Source organism: Liolophura sinensis, chromosome 11 (assembly GCF_032854445.1).
Source record: "Liolophura sinensis isolate JHLJ2023 chromosome 11, CUHK_Ljap_v2, whole genome shotgun sequence".
Classification (NCBI taxonomy): domain Eukaryota; kingdom Metazoa; phylum Mollusca; class Polyplacophora; order Chitonida; family Chitonidae; genus Liolophura; species Liolophura sinensis.
The window spans coordinates 30,367,908-30,386,332 of NC_088305.1; the positions used below are offsets into that span (position 1 = coordinate 30,367,908).

Below are 18,425 nucleotides of genomic sequence, written 5' to 3' on the forward strand. Positions count from 1 at the left end.
TGTTCAACTCTCACACATCCATAACCATCACACAAAGAAACACGGACATAATTAGATAAATTCTATACATATAAATGAATAATCTAAACTAAATAGTACGACATATGTAGATTACACAAAACAATGTAAACAACACAATAAATAGTTTCTTTCGGAGATTTCAGCAGACACAATTCCGGTGCAAACACACGGAGTCTCCATCTCAAGTGTTAGTCTCAGTCCACAAATAGGTAAATCCACAGTTCCTTGTGAATTCCCCGAGTAAAAGATATCACTGGCATCCAGGTGACAATCAGTGGTACATACAGGCAGACTGACGAATCGTTGATATCCAAATCCCGCGTAAGGCACTAAGAATCCAGTCTTCGGGCCTTGACACACAGTGACCACCAGAGGAACGTTACCTTCAGTGGAACTGAGATAAAAGTACGTCACAACACGAGACGATGAGCAAGAAAAGCTTAGAATAAAAGTCTCAAACACACAAATAGTGGCTGAGGAAACACTCACTCGACGTGTGATCGTACAGTAAAAGCAGAGCTTTAAAAATAAACTAGTATTAAGGCCTAAATAACTATCAAATATAGAAATTAACTAATCTTAACAATGGACTCTCCCGACAGGGTAAAATTGATGAGTTGGACTGCTTTCGTCTGACGACTGCTTCTGGCTGATCTAGACTGCAAACCAACACTTGCGAGCTAGGCTATATATATATATATATATATATATAGATATAAGCTCTAACATCATTACCAATAAACATGTTTACAACAATTCCCAGATGGTTATAAAAAGGACAGTCTATTTAACATAAAAAAGCATATATACATTGACAGTGAACATCTCACCTTTTGACATTCCCCTGTAAACAGCCCCAAATCTAAGTCAAACGCCGACCCGTTTAGCTTCAAGCCGAGGAAGTCCAAATTCAAAGTTAAATAATTCAATGAAACAAAGGCGATCTATTACATAGGGGACCACAAGAGTGATGATAGGCTGTAAGTTAATTTTGACAACTTTTGACAGATTTTCTCGTAGTTAATAAGTTTCCTAACATTCGTCGTAGATCCAGAACTGCCAATTTGACTACTTCCTGGTCGAAATATAAACATCACAAAACCCTTATAAAAGCAGAGCAGACGTTTGCTGGCTTGCTAAAAGTTTAAGATAAATTTCATCGTAATTTTGATGATTTCAGTACAGTCTCCCTATAATTGTTGTATGCGTGAGTGATGCTGCATCACTGGAAAGCATGTCAAATACATCTTTCATTCACAAAAACTACACAAGCACTCTATTCACAAGTGACACCGATCCGACATTCCCATTATACTAAGAGCTATGGTGAAATACCGGACACGACACCCCATCACAGCTGACACCGGGCCAACAAGCGCTTGGGCTATCCACTTACACCGAAGGCCATGGAAAAACACCAGCAACAACACGCCATCCAGTCACAGTTGACACCGTGCTGATAAGAACGTGACCAGTCCTTTTACGCTGAGCACCATGCTTAAGATATCAGAAGCGTTGGGGGGTGGGGGGGCGACTCTCCAAACTAATAAGGTGGAAACCATAAAAAAAACTCGGTGTAACATATGGATTCGGTATGAACCATTTGTACTTCCACTGCTTATTTAAAGTTCCTTAACTTAGCCAATTTAAGAAACACACTCTTCTCCTTACAGTAATATATATATAGAATCAGTAAAGCTGGTTTGATTCTGACGAAACCAAAGAGATTCTCTTCAGTGAATTACATTCTTGTTTATAATAATTCGAAGTGATCGATAAACTGAGGAAACAAAAATAATGTTGGCAATTACTATTTTGCTGTTTTTACAGCAGACACAATATCAATATATTTTGGCACTCATTCACACATATTCGTTATCTCCATGCAAGCCCACGCAACCTGTAAGTAATTGGAGTGTTGGTGACGCATATACGCGATTGTATCAATGAACAAAAATATAACACCTAAATCTCAAATCATTCTACTTTAGATCACTGGTTGTAGTGGTGAGATTGTTCCCAAACACAAATTCGTTTGAAAGTTAAAGTCTAACGACCCGATATGCGCTTATTACCCAGGTAACGTTCATCAAAAAAAGCAATTTAAGCCAGCGAAATAAAAGATTTGAAAATTCATGTTATGTCTATCACGTTTAGTCATGCGTTTTACTGACTGCAAAAAATACCAACAAAAGGGATTCACGAAACTTCCTCCACTTGCCACTGGAAATTGCTGAGGTTTTGTCTTCTTCCCTGTGAACGACATTCCCACTTCACGGTCTGTTTGGTATACGTGACATACTCACTCTCCACTACACTTTTTCAAGAGCTTCTGAAATGGACTAAGGGTTTTCCCCTGCTGTCTGTATTTCTACATGCAGAATATATTATGTTCCTTTTTTGTTTCCTTTGATTGTAGTACAGTTTCTCATCAAACCGCCTTTGTTATCGATCCTACTTGTTCCTCAAAGTCTAACTTCAGATCGAATTTTAGGGCCTATATTGCTGTATCTCAGACTCCACTATCCGCACAACTCTCCTGACTTCTCTTCAATTGAAACCCGCTTGCACTACGTCATATACTTCACGGTGACCGGCACCCTATTTACAATCTTGGTATCTGTTATAAGCTTTTGGATTTGTCGACACATTTGGACCGTCCTATTACATACCCGACTACAACAGAAGAACGTCTTCCAAACTGAATGAATTTCCCAAACCTCAATTAATTTAACTGTTCACACTGAGCAGAAGTAATGGAAGAATAATCTACATAAATAAAATTGTTAACATATTTACAAAACGGAACACAACACCTAATTTTACAAGAGATGCTGTTAAATTAACATTTTTTTAATCATCATTTCGTAAAGTGTTCAATTTTTTACACTTATTTCGTGCTTGTGTCTATAGCTGTTAAAGGGCTAGCATCTTAACAAGTCGACCACGACCTGCTTTGCCGGCTGAAGCTACAAGTGCTGCGACCCCCACCCCACCCCAAGGTTATAATGTACACTCAGTTTCTTTGCTGTCTGTTAACTTTTGGTTTATTGATTTATTTGATTGATGCTTTACGCCGTAGTCAAGAATACTTCACTTATACGACGGCGGTAAGCATTATCGCCGAGACTGGGCTCACACCCACCGCTAACTTTTCAACCTTAAGAGCTCTTTAAAAATTGCACACAAATATATATTTATTTGAATCCGACCGATAACGTGTTTGCGAATTCTCAGTAGAGCACTTCTGTATATACAGGATAAGCCTTGCCACAGTGTGTTGACTTGATTATTGAGATGCTGTGTGCAGAATTTAACAACGATTGGGCACATATCTTGGTAAATGTCAAACATTGTTTGGGGAGTGGGGGGGGGGGGCTTACTTTTGATGCACTGTTTATGTAGGTACCCTTATACATCAAATTCATCAACAATTTTCGGGTAGAATTCTAAACAGAGATCAGTGTATTTAACTGATAGCACCGCGATTGTTTGATTTATCAGGCCTGTACGAACTGATAGCATCGCGATTGTTTGATTTATCAGGCCTGTATGAACTGATAGCACCACGATTGTTTGATTTATCAGGCCTGTACGAACTGATAGCACCACGATTGTTTGACTTATCAGGCCTGTACGAACTGATAGCATCGCGATTGTTTGATTTATCAGGCCTGTAGGAACTGATAGCACCACGATTGTTTGATTTATCAAGCCTGTACGAACTGATGCACTCATCTTACTGGTGTTGTACTTCGTACTCAAAAATATGTCTCTTATATATGACAGAGGTCAGGATTATGATGGGAGAAAACTATCAATGTCTATGCAGGCAGATCCTAGTGAGCCCCACGACCATCCGCAAACTCTTGGACGAAATTCCCACGCACGATCGGAGAGGAAGCCAGCAGCTCTTGGGTCGTTCTTCTGCGCTCTCGCGCTAACAACTAGGCCACATAGGTCCCTTCACATATACCCAGATCGAAGAAACTCTGATAACCTTTATGGCGCCAGCTCTATACCTGACACAAAGTTTAATCATTCAAGAATTTTTCAGTTACAAATCCGTCACGTTTGTGGGTGGCAGAAGGTGATCAGATATTTAGTGGAAGAGTCACCATAGTAACAGGTGGCTATGTATGCCTATCTCTAATTCGAAAGTTGGGCAATTGTAGCATATAGTGCAACTAAGGGTTATCTTTTTGAGTTTGTGATGGACGTCTTTTTCTCTCGTGGTGTTTCGTTATATCGTTGATTGTGGGATCAACGATATAACTGACATGTAGACGACATTATAGATAAATGTGAAATAATATGCCAACAATGTACTTCACTGACCATTGAGGCACAGGCAACGTGTACAAAACTTATCTTGTCTGTTAAATGTACCTTCATTGTGTATGTTACTGTTGTGTTTTTTTTTTCAGTCTTGTCGATGAAATAATATAAGAGAGCTGTGGATGAAAACAAACAAACCAGCAAATCGAAATTGTTTCTTCTTTCATACGTAAACGTTCTGTGATTCAGGGGAAATAATTTTGAATAAATCAAGAGTAACACCCTTATGCACATTATTACCTCCCTTTGATCACCTTCACTTTTTTAGGCATACAATACAGTATTGTTTTACTTTAGGCTCCTTTACTAGGTTCCCAGTGATGTCGTTATGTCATTTTTATTCATTCCTTTCTTATAAAGATTTCCTTTGGCAATCATTTCGCGAGAATGAAAAAAGCTAGCCTTAGCAGTACAATATTTAACCAATCAGAAAACAGTATTTCATTTACCGCTATATTTGACGTCGACCTTGTCATGCAGCGTGAACTTCCTGTTGCTGGGATTGACTCAAAATTACGGAGCGACTCTAAACTACTGTTTTGTTTGCACTTCGTCTGAGCGCTGGCTGTCAAATGGCGTGAAATTTAGGATAAACTGGGAAAAAGTACTACCTACAAAATGGCATTATTCCGGGAAAACTTCTGGGTGAGCTTGTCTTTCTTTCATCTTTATTGATCATCAATTTATGATTGACCCGTTCCTTCTCGTGTTCCTGCAGATCACCCCTTTTTTTTGTTGTTCTGATAGATATTTTATCAGCCGTCACTGTCAGCTTGTCGAGTTCGTGACACAAGCTATAATGATAGAGGGACGAAAGGCTTTCACAAATTTTATCAAAGATTGTGACGTATTATTATTAGTATTATTTTTTTCTTTTTGCGAGATAAATTATGTTACTTTGGATCAGCTGTCTTCGTGGCTGTGCAAATCGAACTTACGAAATTACATACCGTGACCTTTGTACGTTCACTACACGCGACAACATATGGCTGGTACCTGTTACTAGCTTCAGTTCCATAGCAGATGTGACCGTATCTGCTTGACGGTAGAATGATTTGCTCACATTTTGTTTTTATTTAGTCATTTAATGCATGACGTGTTTTAGGATTAAATCACACCTTATCTAATTCAGTCATGCAAGATTATAGAAGCTACCATACTCTGTCAGATATCTGATAAATGTCATCAGTTAATGGCACATTAAATGAATAGGCCTCTCCCGCTGTCAAATGTCATGTCACACCTCGCTACCTTGGTCCCCTGTTGATTGTTTTGTAGATATTATTATGACGTAACTGTGCTGTCTTCAGTCTTTATGTCTAGTATATCTAATTTCATGGTGGAAACATTACCATTACTACTCTGCAGAAAGGATACCACTTCCGTTTTGCAAGAACTTGGTTTCAAAGAAAATCTGGTCTGACAGACGACATGAGTCATGGGGATGCACATTTTTTTGACATTTAAAGATAGCTTATGGAGTTACACTGCAGATTAATTTGCATTTAAAGCATGTAAAATGATGTGTGTTTACATTTTAACATTTATTTTCATGTAATGAAGACATATTTAATTTGAAAGCATACATGTATATTCAGAAAATCTGCAATATTACTTCATGACCTCAGTCCTGGATACAGTGTCATGTGATTATGTTGCGCAGGGGAAAACTTGAGTAATACAGATCTGGATGTACACCACACAGGCACACACTTGTGTTCACATTAGCACCCAGACCTGTTAACAGCACCCAGACCTGTTAACAGCCACCATGTGGCGTACAGATTTCAGGCTTAACTTTGTGGTTTTCAGTGGGAAATAACTGAATAACTGAAGTTGAGATTTGTCTAACGGAAGTGTTAGTATATAAAATTAGACCCATGACAAATTTTGAGACTTCTGTATGTAGTTCACATTGGGTACATGTACATGGATATAAAATTGTGATAGATGAAATCTAATTAATGTCTTATTACAAAAGGGTATGTTAGAAAAGAGAAAAAATATTATACCTGCATATTCAGTAGATGGATGTATACTGGTCAGTTGTATCAATAGTATACAGTTACAAGAATAGTTTCTTTTCTTTTTATTTATTTAAACAGTTTTTTTTTTAATCTTGTGTGTAGCATGAATGGATTCTCTAAAGAGTAACCTTTCTTGTAACCTTTTCTATATTCTAAAACAGGAGGAAAGCAACACAGAATGTAGCCTCTGAATGGATGAGTTAGGAACTTAGTCATGATACCCTAATTCCCCAACCTTTTCACACATGAGCAAATTTCAATGCAATCTATGCATGTTTTTAGTTTGATTTTGAAGACAACTTTATTAGTTGGCTTGACCAATATCAGGCCTTCTCAAAAAGCATAACTTTATCAGTCTACACAGAATAATGCCCTCAGGACTCGCTAGAATAAACACTTTAGAAACATGGGAGACACTTGAAGAATTACAGTGTGGTACACTTCTCCTGTCACTGTATCAACATCACAGAACATCAAAGCTTGACAAAGAGGGACATGTTTAACTATCAGACTAGGTATTAGTGTGCAGTTTGTAGTATGTATATGTGTGTTAATGTTGTTGTAAGTGTTATTGTAACAGAATGGTAGCGCGTGCATAATTCATAAGTGTGACTGAGTCCCAAGCATGTTTGCATATAAACAGAAAGTTCTGACAGCAGGGACATTGATTCAGAGTGCCTCCCACCTTTAATCCGAAACACAACAAAAACCAAACAAACAAACTTGTCTTTCTCTAGCCGAGACCTTGAGCTGAAGTTAAAAAAGCTAAACACAAACACATGATCGAATACCTGTTGCCTGATCTGCTATACATGTATATGTACCTGTTGCCTGATCTGCTGTATGTGTACATGTACCTATTTCTTGATCTGCTGTACGTGTACATGTACCTGTTTCCTGAACTGCTGTACGTGTACATGTTGCCTGATCTGCTGTATGTGTACATGTACCTGTTTCCTGATCTGCTGTACGTGTACATGTTTCCTGATCTGGTGTACATGTACATATTGCCTGATCTGCTGTACGTGTACATGTACCTGTTTCCTGATCTGCTGTATGTGTACATGTTTCCTGATCTGCTGTACGTGTACATGTTGCCTGATCTGCTGTATGTGTACATGTACATGTTGCCTGCTCTGCTGTACGTGTACATGTACCTGTTTCCTGATCTGCTGTACGTGTACATGTTTCCTGATCTGCTGTACATGTACATGTTGCCTGATCTGCTGTATGTGTACATGTTGCCTGATCTGCTGTATGTGTACATGTACCTGTTTCCTGATCTGCTGTACATGTACATGTTGCCTGATCTGCTGTACGTGTACCTGTACATATTGCCTGCTCTGCTGTACGTGTACATGTACCTGTTTCCTGATCTGCTGTATGTGTACATGTTTCCTGATCTGCTGTACATGTACATGTATATGTTGCCTGATCTGCTGTATGTGTACATGTACCTGTTTCCTGATCTGCTGTACGTGTACATGTTTCCTGATCTGCTGTACATGTACATGTACATATTGCCGGATCTGCTGTATGTGTACATGTACCTGTTTCCTGATCTGCTGTACGTGTACATGTTTTCTGATCTGCTGTACATGTACATGTACATATTGCCTGATCTGCTGTATGTGAACATGTACCTGTTTCCTGATCTGCTGTACATGTACATGTTGCCTGCTCTGCTGTATGTGTACATGTACCTGTTTCCTGATCTGCTGTATGTGTACATGTTGCCTGATCTGCTGTATGTGTACATGTTGCCTGATCTGCTGTACATGTACATGTACCTGTTTCCTGATCTGCTGTACGTGTACATGTTTCCTGATCTGCTGTACATGTACATGTACATATTGCCTGATCTGCTGTATGTGTACATGTACCTGTTTTCTGATCTGCTGTACGTGTACATGTTTTCTGATCTGCTGTACATGTACATGTACATGTACATATTGCCTGATCTGCTGTATGTGTACATGTACCTGTTTCCTGATCTGCTGTACGTGTACATGTTTTCTGATCTGCTGTACATGTACATGTACATATTGCCTGATCTGCTGTATGTGTACATGTACCTGTTTCCTGATCTGCTGTACATGTACATGTTGCCCGATCTGCTGTACATGTACATGTTGCCTGCTCTGCTGTACGTGTACATGTACCTGTTTCCTGATCTGCTGTACGTGTACATGTTGCCTGATCTGCTGTACATGTACATGTTGCCTGCTCTGCTGTACGTGCACATGTACCTGTTTCCTGATCTGCTGTACGTGTACATGTTGCCTGATCTGCTGTACGTGTACATGTTGCCTGATCTGCTGTATGTGTACATGTTGCCTGATCTGGTGTATGTGTACATGTACCTGTTTCCTGATCTGCTGTACGTGTACATGTTTCCTGATCTGCTGTACATGTACATGTACATGTACATATTGCCTGATCTGCTGTATGTGTACATGTTGCCTGATCTGCTGTACATGAACATGTTGCCTGATCTGCTGTATGTGTACATGTTGCCTGATCTGCTGTATGTGTACATGTACCTGTTTCCTGATCTGCTGTACGTGTACATGTTTTCTGATCTGCTGTACATGTACATGTACATATTGCCTGATCTGGTGTATGTGTACATGTACCTGTTTCCTGATCTGCTGTATGTGTACATGTTTCCTGATCTGCTGTACGTGTACATGTACATATTGCCTGCTCTGCTGTACGTGTACATGTACTTGTTGCCTGAGCTGCTATACGTGTGCACGTACGTTTACATGTTAACTGATTGGTTGTATGTCTGCATACCTATTTACATGTACCTAATGCCTGATAAATAAAATGTCAATGATTGGCATTGTCAATGACTTTTTGCTGGGACCGTGAGAACTATGGAAATCCAATGGAAACCCTGAAGATATAGATGATATTTTACACTGTACTTTCCATGCTGTATAGGAAAAAAATAGAGGATGTTTTGTGCCATACTCTGTATGTAAATTTTAATTTAAATTTGTAAATATTTTGACAGTATCATGATTTTGTGTGTTTGATGAACAAGTTAAGCAATGTTTTTAGCTGTAGCAATGTTAGAAGTTGACTAAACATGTAGTAAAATATCATCCCGCTCAGATTGGAGTGTCATGACATCAGCATGTATGCTGAATTTCAAAATGTAATAACAGAAGTTATAGCTAATGTGAAACAACACTTTTATCTGGGAATGAAATGATGTTATTTATATTAATTATCATTTTCTTAAATTATTGCTCATATTTCAGAGACCAGTGAAATTTGTTTGTGAAGGTTCATTGACTGAAGTTTCCTTCCACCATAATACTGGACATCACCGTATTTATGAAATATTCTTGAGTCAGTTCAAATAAATCAATAAATCATGCACTGAACAGTTAGCCGATCACCTGAAGGTGTATGTGTACAATGTACATGAGCTGCAAGTCTTCAACCTTTTCAACCACTAAAGGACTTATTTCAGTGCCATTAAAGATACAAGCTTCATAAAACCTTTTCTCTACGTCCCATAGTTTCCCCCGCATGTTCCAACATATTGGTTGCTTAGGCAATTGAGTAGGTTGTACGTGTTCTCTGTCTTTGAGGATAAACTGTTTCACTGCATCAACTTGCTGTTACTCTCAGTATATATCCCAGCTGATGTACATGTGTGTCAGTATGCTCTGTAGGTAGCAAATTGTTTCTTTATTTGAGTTCATGACAGCTGTTTTTTTGGCAGAACACCCTTTTCTCTACATGGCGGTCACCTGTATCATGTTTGACTATCCACACGAGCTGTAGAACTTAGTCATGTGTCCTAGGTGTCAGGCTACAGAGAATCATGCAAATACACCCCCATTCACATACAAGAGCGTTTTATGATTTGACTTAATTATTTTGACCCATTTGTATCCTACCAGTTTTGATGTACACATGTTGTATACACATGTTCCATGTATATTCATAGCACCATTTGGATGCTTCACTAGTTCAGATTTAACTAGTTAACTTTTGTAACATAAAGTTATTATTAAAAAATAAAAATTAAAAAAAACAAAACAATTATTTTTTGTGACTGTTATTCTTCAACCTTTTCGCAGGTTGACAAGGTTTTATTCAAGCCTATTCTGAAGGCATTATTTTGTGTAGATTGGTAAACTTGTACTTTTCATAAGGCCCTGAAATTGGCCAATCCAACCAATGTTGTCTCCAAAATGAACTTAAGAAAAAAATGTGGATAAATTGCACTGAAAGTTGGTCTTTCTTATGCGAAAAGATTGGGGAAATAGGGTAGGTTATTTAGTGGGTGGTCATTGGTCAGAGATACATGTAGGATATTAGTAATTTGATCCACCAGCCCACCTTCCTATAGGGTCTCATGCTCCTTGTTACATGTAAAACCCCAGGGTGAAATCAGATGGTTGTGCGGCAGGGTCATTAAGGCATGGTGAAATATGTGCTTGTACTTGCACTGCATGTGTATTTCAGTTCACTCATCATGTTCATAGAATAACATTCGTTATCAGTATTAAAACCTTGCCAGTTAAAGTTGCTGTTTACCATGCATGTAGCCAATGCAGGGTTAAGGGTTAAGCTTTTTTCACATGACCCATTTTGCTTGATTCTTATTGAGTAATCCACCTTATATTGTCAATTAAGGGCTTTTTGTTAAATTTCATTAAGTACTCATCACAAAAACTTAAGTAGTATTGGCATCATTAGTATCATTTTAAGGCCTTGATTTTTTTGTGAAATAATATCAATTTCAAAACCGATGAAAAGCCTACTTGTAAATCCTTACATAAAATCATGAAGGTACAATGCCTATATTGTGCTGCACTTGTACATATAACTAGAAATTTCGTGTGTGTGCCATAGCCGTCACAGGCCAGGTATCCCACTATCATCGCCCTCTTTATCTAGGCTCTACCTTCTCATGTGCTAGGGTTAGATCGGCAGCTATTTCAGGACAGATCATTATCAGACCAAACTCGTTTGCTTCCAGTTATTATCCCACACCTTATCCTTGTCTTTTTGATTGAATTCCTGTGGTGGTATTATGAGCTAGTAATATTATTGTTATCCATTGTGAGAGTAAATCATCTCTCATTAGCATCAGGTGATTGATGTTATCAGCTAACATGGATACACATGCATGCACTGATGCGCGGTTAAGGTGAGTTGAAGTCCCGTTCATGTTGGCTTCCATTCCAGATGTACGTGGGAAAGTCTGTCAAGAGCCTGCTGATGGCCATGGTTTTCGCCATGGCTCTTCCCGGCTTCTGTATGCCATCATGATAGTAGCTGTCGTATATTTAAAATATTCTTGAATACATCTTACAAGAACAGTTACATAAGTAGGTATGTGTATTTACTGATACAGGTGCAGGTTTGCATTTCTACTGGGAATGGGAATAGAGGTATGTTTAAATGACCAAACATTGAGTACCAAACATGTTATAATTCAGTACATGTGTACAAATGTAGGCGCATTTTATATTCCTAGTACAACTGGATTGTGGTTGAATTAGAGTCCATCTGTTGCCTGGAAACCACATGTACATGTAGCACAATATGTATATATATATATATATATATATATATATATATTTCTGTTCAGAAAAATAAGTTATAGTTTAATAAAATGTAAAAGCGATAAAAACAATGTATTCACACATGTAGCTGATAAGCAGTTTTCATTCCATACCGTTAACAGGGAAGTACATGTATTTTTATTTTTCATTTATAAATGCCTTTTTTATGAACTCCAGTAATGAAGAGGAGTATAAAATGAAATACAAAATATGTTGTACATTTTGGTGCATGGAGACTTTAATTCCACAGTTATTGTTGTTTCATACAACTAAGCCATGAAATGTTGTTGTAGATGTAGATGTATTTGGATGAATCCCAGTATGCTTGGACTGTGTATGAACTATATTGATGGAATGTATATGTAATGATGAACGTACATGTTGATGTGTGTATCTGTATAGTACATATGGTATATGTAGTACAGTCAGTTTGGTTTGCCAACATCTGCATAATAGCCACAATTTATTGATTTGGCACCAGAATAATTCAGAACATTCGTCTAACATTGATGTCATTGATAAGCTAAAATTAGGCTCTCTGCGAGACAGTATGTGGGCTGGATTGCTTCCTTCAACTTACTCAGTTGTACCTTATTTGATGGAAACTAATACATCCTTTTTTTTTCAGTTTATGGATATTTTGTCAGTTTAGAAGGTTTTCAAATGTCTTATTCTTTTACAGTTTTGTACTGTTAAATATCAGCATTATATGTTGAAGTTACACTTCAGAGTCCTCTGTAGCAAAACATAAAGGCAGCACTATACCCCCCACCAGTGTGATTGCTAGAAGTTCAACCCCTGCTTGTGCTGGCTTCTCTCTTGTCTTACATGGAAAGGTCTGCAGCAACCTCCAGATGGTCGTGAGCTTCCCCCAGACGCAGCCGGGTCAGCCCACCCCCCACCCCACCACACCATAATGCTGGCCGCCATCGGCAGTCAAATAATTGAAAAAGTCTTTAGTACAGCGTACATCTCAACCCAATAAATAAATAAATAAATAAATAAATAAAATTACACTTGAGAGTTTTTCCTATGATCTGGAGGACTTGGCGACAACATACACTTGATGTGTTATTTATTTGCTCATTCTATCATTATTTGTCTACCACCAATATGGTGCTGTAATTCTTCATGTCACACGTAGGAATGTTTGTGAGCAACTTGCCAAATGTCTGTGGTTTTAATACCCGTGGGGGAAATTCTTGAGTACATGGCTCAGTACAATAGGTCAGTAAATAAGTAAGTATATCCACCTTTAGAATTGACTTGGTCATTATGGCATGTAGTGTGTGTTCAGATTGGTGTATAGCTCAAGTGATTGTTATAATGAATGGCCAAGTAAGGTAATCACTACCCTGAGCCTAAGGCAGATCAGTAGATGTGGGCATTGTGCAGGTATGCAGTAGGTTTTTAACTAGTGGTATGAAGAGCACTTGTGTATACATGTACACCAGGGTATGGGTTCAATCCTGGCTTTTGACAGGGAGCTTGTGTGATAATAAGCAGGTCAGCAACGGTAATATAATGGTTTGCGCAGGTAATGTTTGTCGAATGCCACTTAGTTTGTTTTCCATCAGTATGGTGTACTGTATGTACATGCAGCAGTGCAACACGGACATGTGTGTGAGAAAGTTTGTGAGTGACGTGCCAAATTCTGCTTGACACTCCTATGCCATCAACTGACCCCCTCCCCCCCCCCCCACTGTGTAAGTGAAAACTTTTTATGGCATCAAACAACAATCAAATAAAAAAGAAAAACAAACAGATACCTGTAAATTAAAAAAAAACAATCCAACCTATTTTCAACTCATGACACTAAATTCTTGTTGATAATAAATGCATGTATTTACACGTAAAAGTATGATGGTGTACTGTCAATTCTTATTAAATCTGTTTTTCACCCATACTAATCATGCTAACAACGTGTACATGTACCCTAATTATTCTGTTTTTTTCAGCCAACATTCGAAACATTCCAAGAGAATTACAGGGTGTAGAGAAATAATTTGCACAGTTTTATGAAGCTTTCATCTTTAATGAGACAAAATAATCATTTTTAATCATTATTTTCATAATAATTTTTAATCATCATTTTCATAATAATTTTGGGAATAAATTCCACTGAAAAAAGTGCTTCAGGGGTTGAACGCAGTGGGAGATTTGCAATACTTGCCAGAAGAGCATCAGTAGGCAGTGTGCACTGATCCTATTTGTCATGGAAAAACATGCAAGCATTTATGCATGGTCAAGAAGGAAGTAAATGTGGTTGTAAGATATATATATATATATATATATATATATATATATATATATATCTTACAACCACATACATGTATGCTTCCTTCTTGAACATGCATTGTTGAAAGATGATTAAAAGATATAAGAGCTGATAGCCTGCTACAGCTGAGCCGGTACTGGTACAGATGTACATGTGCATGCTGGTTAGATGAAAAGAATAGACAGGGAAGTTTATATTTGTTTGTGCAGGTATATTTACAAGTGGATAAAGGTTTAAAGATAAGGGTATTGTATGCCCGTACATGTACATGGAAATCCCACCTCTCATACTTTGGAATTTCCGAAGGCCTGTTGAGTGTACGTGTATTTGTACCCTATACAGTGTCATTATGGTTCAGCGTCATCAATGTGAGCTTCAAGGTTGAGTGAACAGCATAAATACGCTTTATATAGTCTATGTACATGTAGTTGACAGATGTGTGTGTCTTGCCTGGTACTGTGGGTACTGCACATGTAGGTGACAGATGTGTGTCTTGTCTGGTACTGTGGGTACTGCACATGTAGGTGAGAGACGCGTGTCTTGTCTGGTACTGTGGGTACTGTACATGTAGGTGACTGACGTGTATGTTTTGCCTGGTACTGTGGGTACTATGTGTGTAGGTGACAGACGTGTGTGTCTTGTGTGGTGCTGTGGGTACTGCACATGTAGGTGACAGACATGTGTGTCTTGTCTGGTTCTGTGGGTACTGCGCATATAGGCGACAGACGTGTGCGTATCCTGTCTGGTACTGTGGGTACTGCACATGTAGGTGACAGACGTGTGTCTTGTCTGGTACTGTGGGTACTACGCATGTAGTTGAGAGACGTGTATCCTGTCTGGTACTGTGGGTACTGCACATGTAGGTGGCAGACATGTGTATCTTGTCTGGTACTGATGATACTATGCTTGTAGGTGGCAGACATGTGTATCTTGTCTGGTACTGTGGGTACTACGCATGTAGGTGAGAGACGTGTATCCTGTCTGGTACTGTGGGTACTATGCTTGTAGGTGAGAGACATGTGTATCTTGTCTGGTACTGTGGGTACTACGCATGTAGGTGAGAGACGTTTGTATCCTGTCTGGTACTGTGGGTACTGCACATGTAGGTGACAGACGTGTGTCTTGTCTGGTACTGTGGGTACTACGCATGTAGTTGAGAGACGTGTATCCTGTCTGGTACTGTGGGTACTGCACATGTAGGTGGCAGACATGTCTATCTTGTCTGGTACTGTGGATACTATGCTTGTAGGTGGCAGACATGTGTATCTTGTCTGGTACTGTGGGTACTACGCATGTAGGTGAGAGACGTGTATCCTGTCTGGTACTGTGGGTACTATGCTTGTAGGTGAGAGACATGTGTATCTTGTCTGGTACTGTGGGTACTACGCATGTAGGTGACAGATGTGTGTGTATCTTATCTGGTACTGTGGGTACTACACATGTAGGTGACAGACGTGTGTCTTGTCTGGTACTGTGGGTACTACGCATGTAGGTGAGAGATGTGTATCCTGTCTGGTACTGTGGGTACTGCACATGTAGGTGACAGACATGTGTATCTTGTCTGGTACTGTGGGTACTATGCTTGTAGGTGACAGACAGGTGTATCTTGTCTGGTACTGTGGGTACTACACATGTAGGTGAGAGATGTTTGTATCCTGCCTGATACTGTGGGTACTGCACATGTATGTGACAGACATGTGTATCCTGTCTGGTACCGTTGGTACTACACATGTAGGTGGCAGACATGTGTATCTTATCTGGTACTGTGGGTACTACATGTATGTGACAGACATGTGTATCTTGTTTGGTACTGTGGGTACTACGCATGTAGGTGACAGACGTGTGTGTATCTTATCTGCTACTGTGGGTACTACACATATAGGTGACAGGCATATGTATCCTGTCTGGTACTGTGGGTACTACGCATGTAGGTGACAGACGTGTGTGTATCTTATCTGGTACTGTGCGTACTACACATGTAGGTGACAGACATGTGTATCCTGTCTGGTACTGTGGGTACTACACATGTAGGTGACAGACTTGTGTGTATCTTATCTGGTACTGTGGGTACTACACATGTAGGTGACAGACATGTGTATCCTTGTCTGGTACTGTGGGTACTACACATGTAGGTGACAGACTTGTGTGTATCTTATCTGGTACTGTGGGTACTACACATGTAGGTGACAGACATGTGTATCCTGTCTGGTACTGTGGGTACTACGCATGTAGGTGACAGACGTGTGTGTATCTTATCTGGTACTGTGGGTACTACACATGTAGGTGACAGACATGTGTATCTTGTCTGATACTGTGGGTACTACACGTACATTGGTTGCATGTTGACACATTGCTTTGTACTTATCTTAACGGTACTGTGCACTTAAATATGTGTGCAGCTATTCTGTCAATAAATACCTTGTTAAGACATGCATGTATTAGAGCTGAAAAGAATAGAATGGAAAGATAATGTCAGTATTATCTGATATGGCGACTTTTTGTTTTATTCAGTTTGAATGGATTTAATTGTAATTGTCCGATGTTTTAATGATGCAGCTGAAACAGTTGTTCAGTGGTAGTTCTGATTGCAATACCATCTTTTCCTCATGCGTCATACCTGTGAGTTAGTTTTGAATTATGGTAGGTAGGTTTTGATTTATACACAATCGACTGTAATAATTTAAATGCTGCCTCTTGAAATCATGTTTGTAACCTTTCACCTTGGTAGGTGAACCTTTCTTCCTATTGAGTGAGACTTTCTCCCTGGAGAGTGAACCTTTCTCCCTGCTCTCCCTGGAGAGTGATCCTTCCTCCCTTCTCAGTGAACCTTTTCCTTTTGTCCACTACCTGCATATGGGAAGGCCTGTCAGCAACCTGCAGATGGGCATGGATTTCCCATGGGCTCTGCCTGGTTTCCTCCCAGCATAATGCTAGCCATCGTCGTAGAAGTGAAATATTCTTGAGTATGGCGTAAAACACTGATCAAATAAATACACAAATAAATTGTTTGCTACCATTTTCTGGATTATATCCTTTCTCTGAAATATGAACTTTTATCAGGTTTGAATAATTGTTCTTTTCACATTATGTCGACAATTTCTATCACGCATACTCAAGTACATGTGTTACAGGCCTAAGTAGTTGGAGTACTTCTGGTTATCTGGAGGGGAAATGAGAGCATGATATAAAGATCAAGTACTGAATGTGCCCTAAATAATCAGGCTGTATACAGGCAGTGCTGACTGCTTCCTCTATCAACCCATGTACTGATAACGTACACTGGACGTGATGTGTAGGTACCTATCACCTAGCACTACAAGGTTGTGTGTTCATGTACATGGATACATGTCATTTAACACACGAGTCCCAGTTACATTTTTGATATATTTTGTTCATTTATTTATTTATTTATTTATTTGAATGCTGTTTTACAACATACACAAGAATATTTCACTTATACTACTGAGGCCAGCATTATGGTGGGAGGAAACTGGACAGAACCCAGGGGAAACCCACGACCATCCGTTGGTTGCTGCAAGACCTACATTTTTATACAAGATATGGCATGTATAATGCATGGACACTAATACCAAATGTACCCTAATTACTCAAACCTTTCGCATATGAAAGAACAACTTTCAGTGCAACTTATACACTTTTTTTTAATTTGACTTTGGGGTCACAATTTCACTTCTGGATTGGCCCATTTCAGGGCTTGAAAAACGTATTATTTTATCGGTTTACAGAGAACAGAATGTGCTTGAATAAACATCCTGCAAAGATGTGAAAAAGTTGAATCACAGACTTAGTACATGGTTAGCACAGCTGACCATCGTGAGTCTGATTGCTCACTTTACAAAGAAACAGACATCAGAGGGGTAATTGCAGTGCAATAAACGCACCTGAGCCCGGTTTCACAAAACGGATTGCGACATTTTTTTATGGTACATTTGTCATATCATGTTTTGTACACCGCTGTTACCATACCATTGTTCAATATGTGCCATTATCGTACATGTACATTATCTTTGTGAAACAGGGTTCTTATCCCTGGATATTAGCTCAACATCGTTGGCTAATGAGTTCTGAACATGGAATATTACTTAGTGACGTTGCTTTGCTTGAGCGTGTGATCACTGTTCACCATGTTTTATGGAATATCAT

General features: G+C 39.0%; 1 protein-coding gene across 1 annotated transcript in view; it reads left to right on the forward strand.

Annotated features, from left to right (window-relative positions):
* Window positions 1-4,869: 4,869 nt before the first annotated feature.
* Window positions 4,870-18,425, forward strand: part of LOC135477517 (nostrin-like) — a 72,042-nt gene continuing 58,486 nt past the window's right edge. The window contains exon 1 of the mRNA XM_064757651.1: window positions 4,870-5,004. Coding sequence (XP_064613721.1) covers window positions 4,978-5,004 — 27 coding nt within the window. The 5' untranslated portion in view covers window positions 4,870-4,977. The remainder of the gene's footprint in view (window positions 5,005-18,425) is intronic.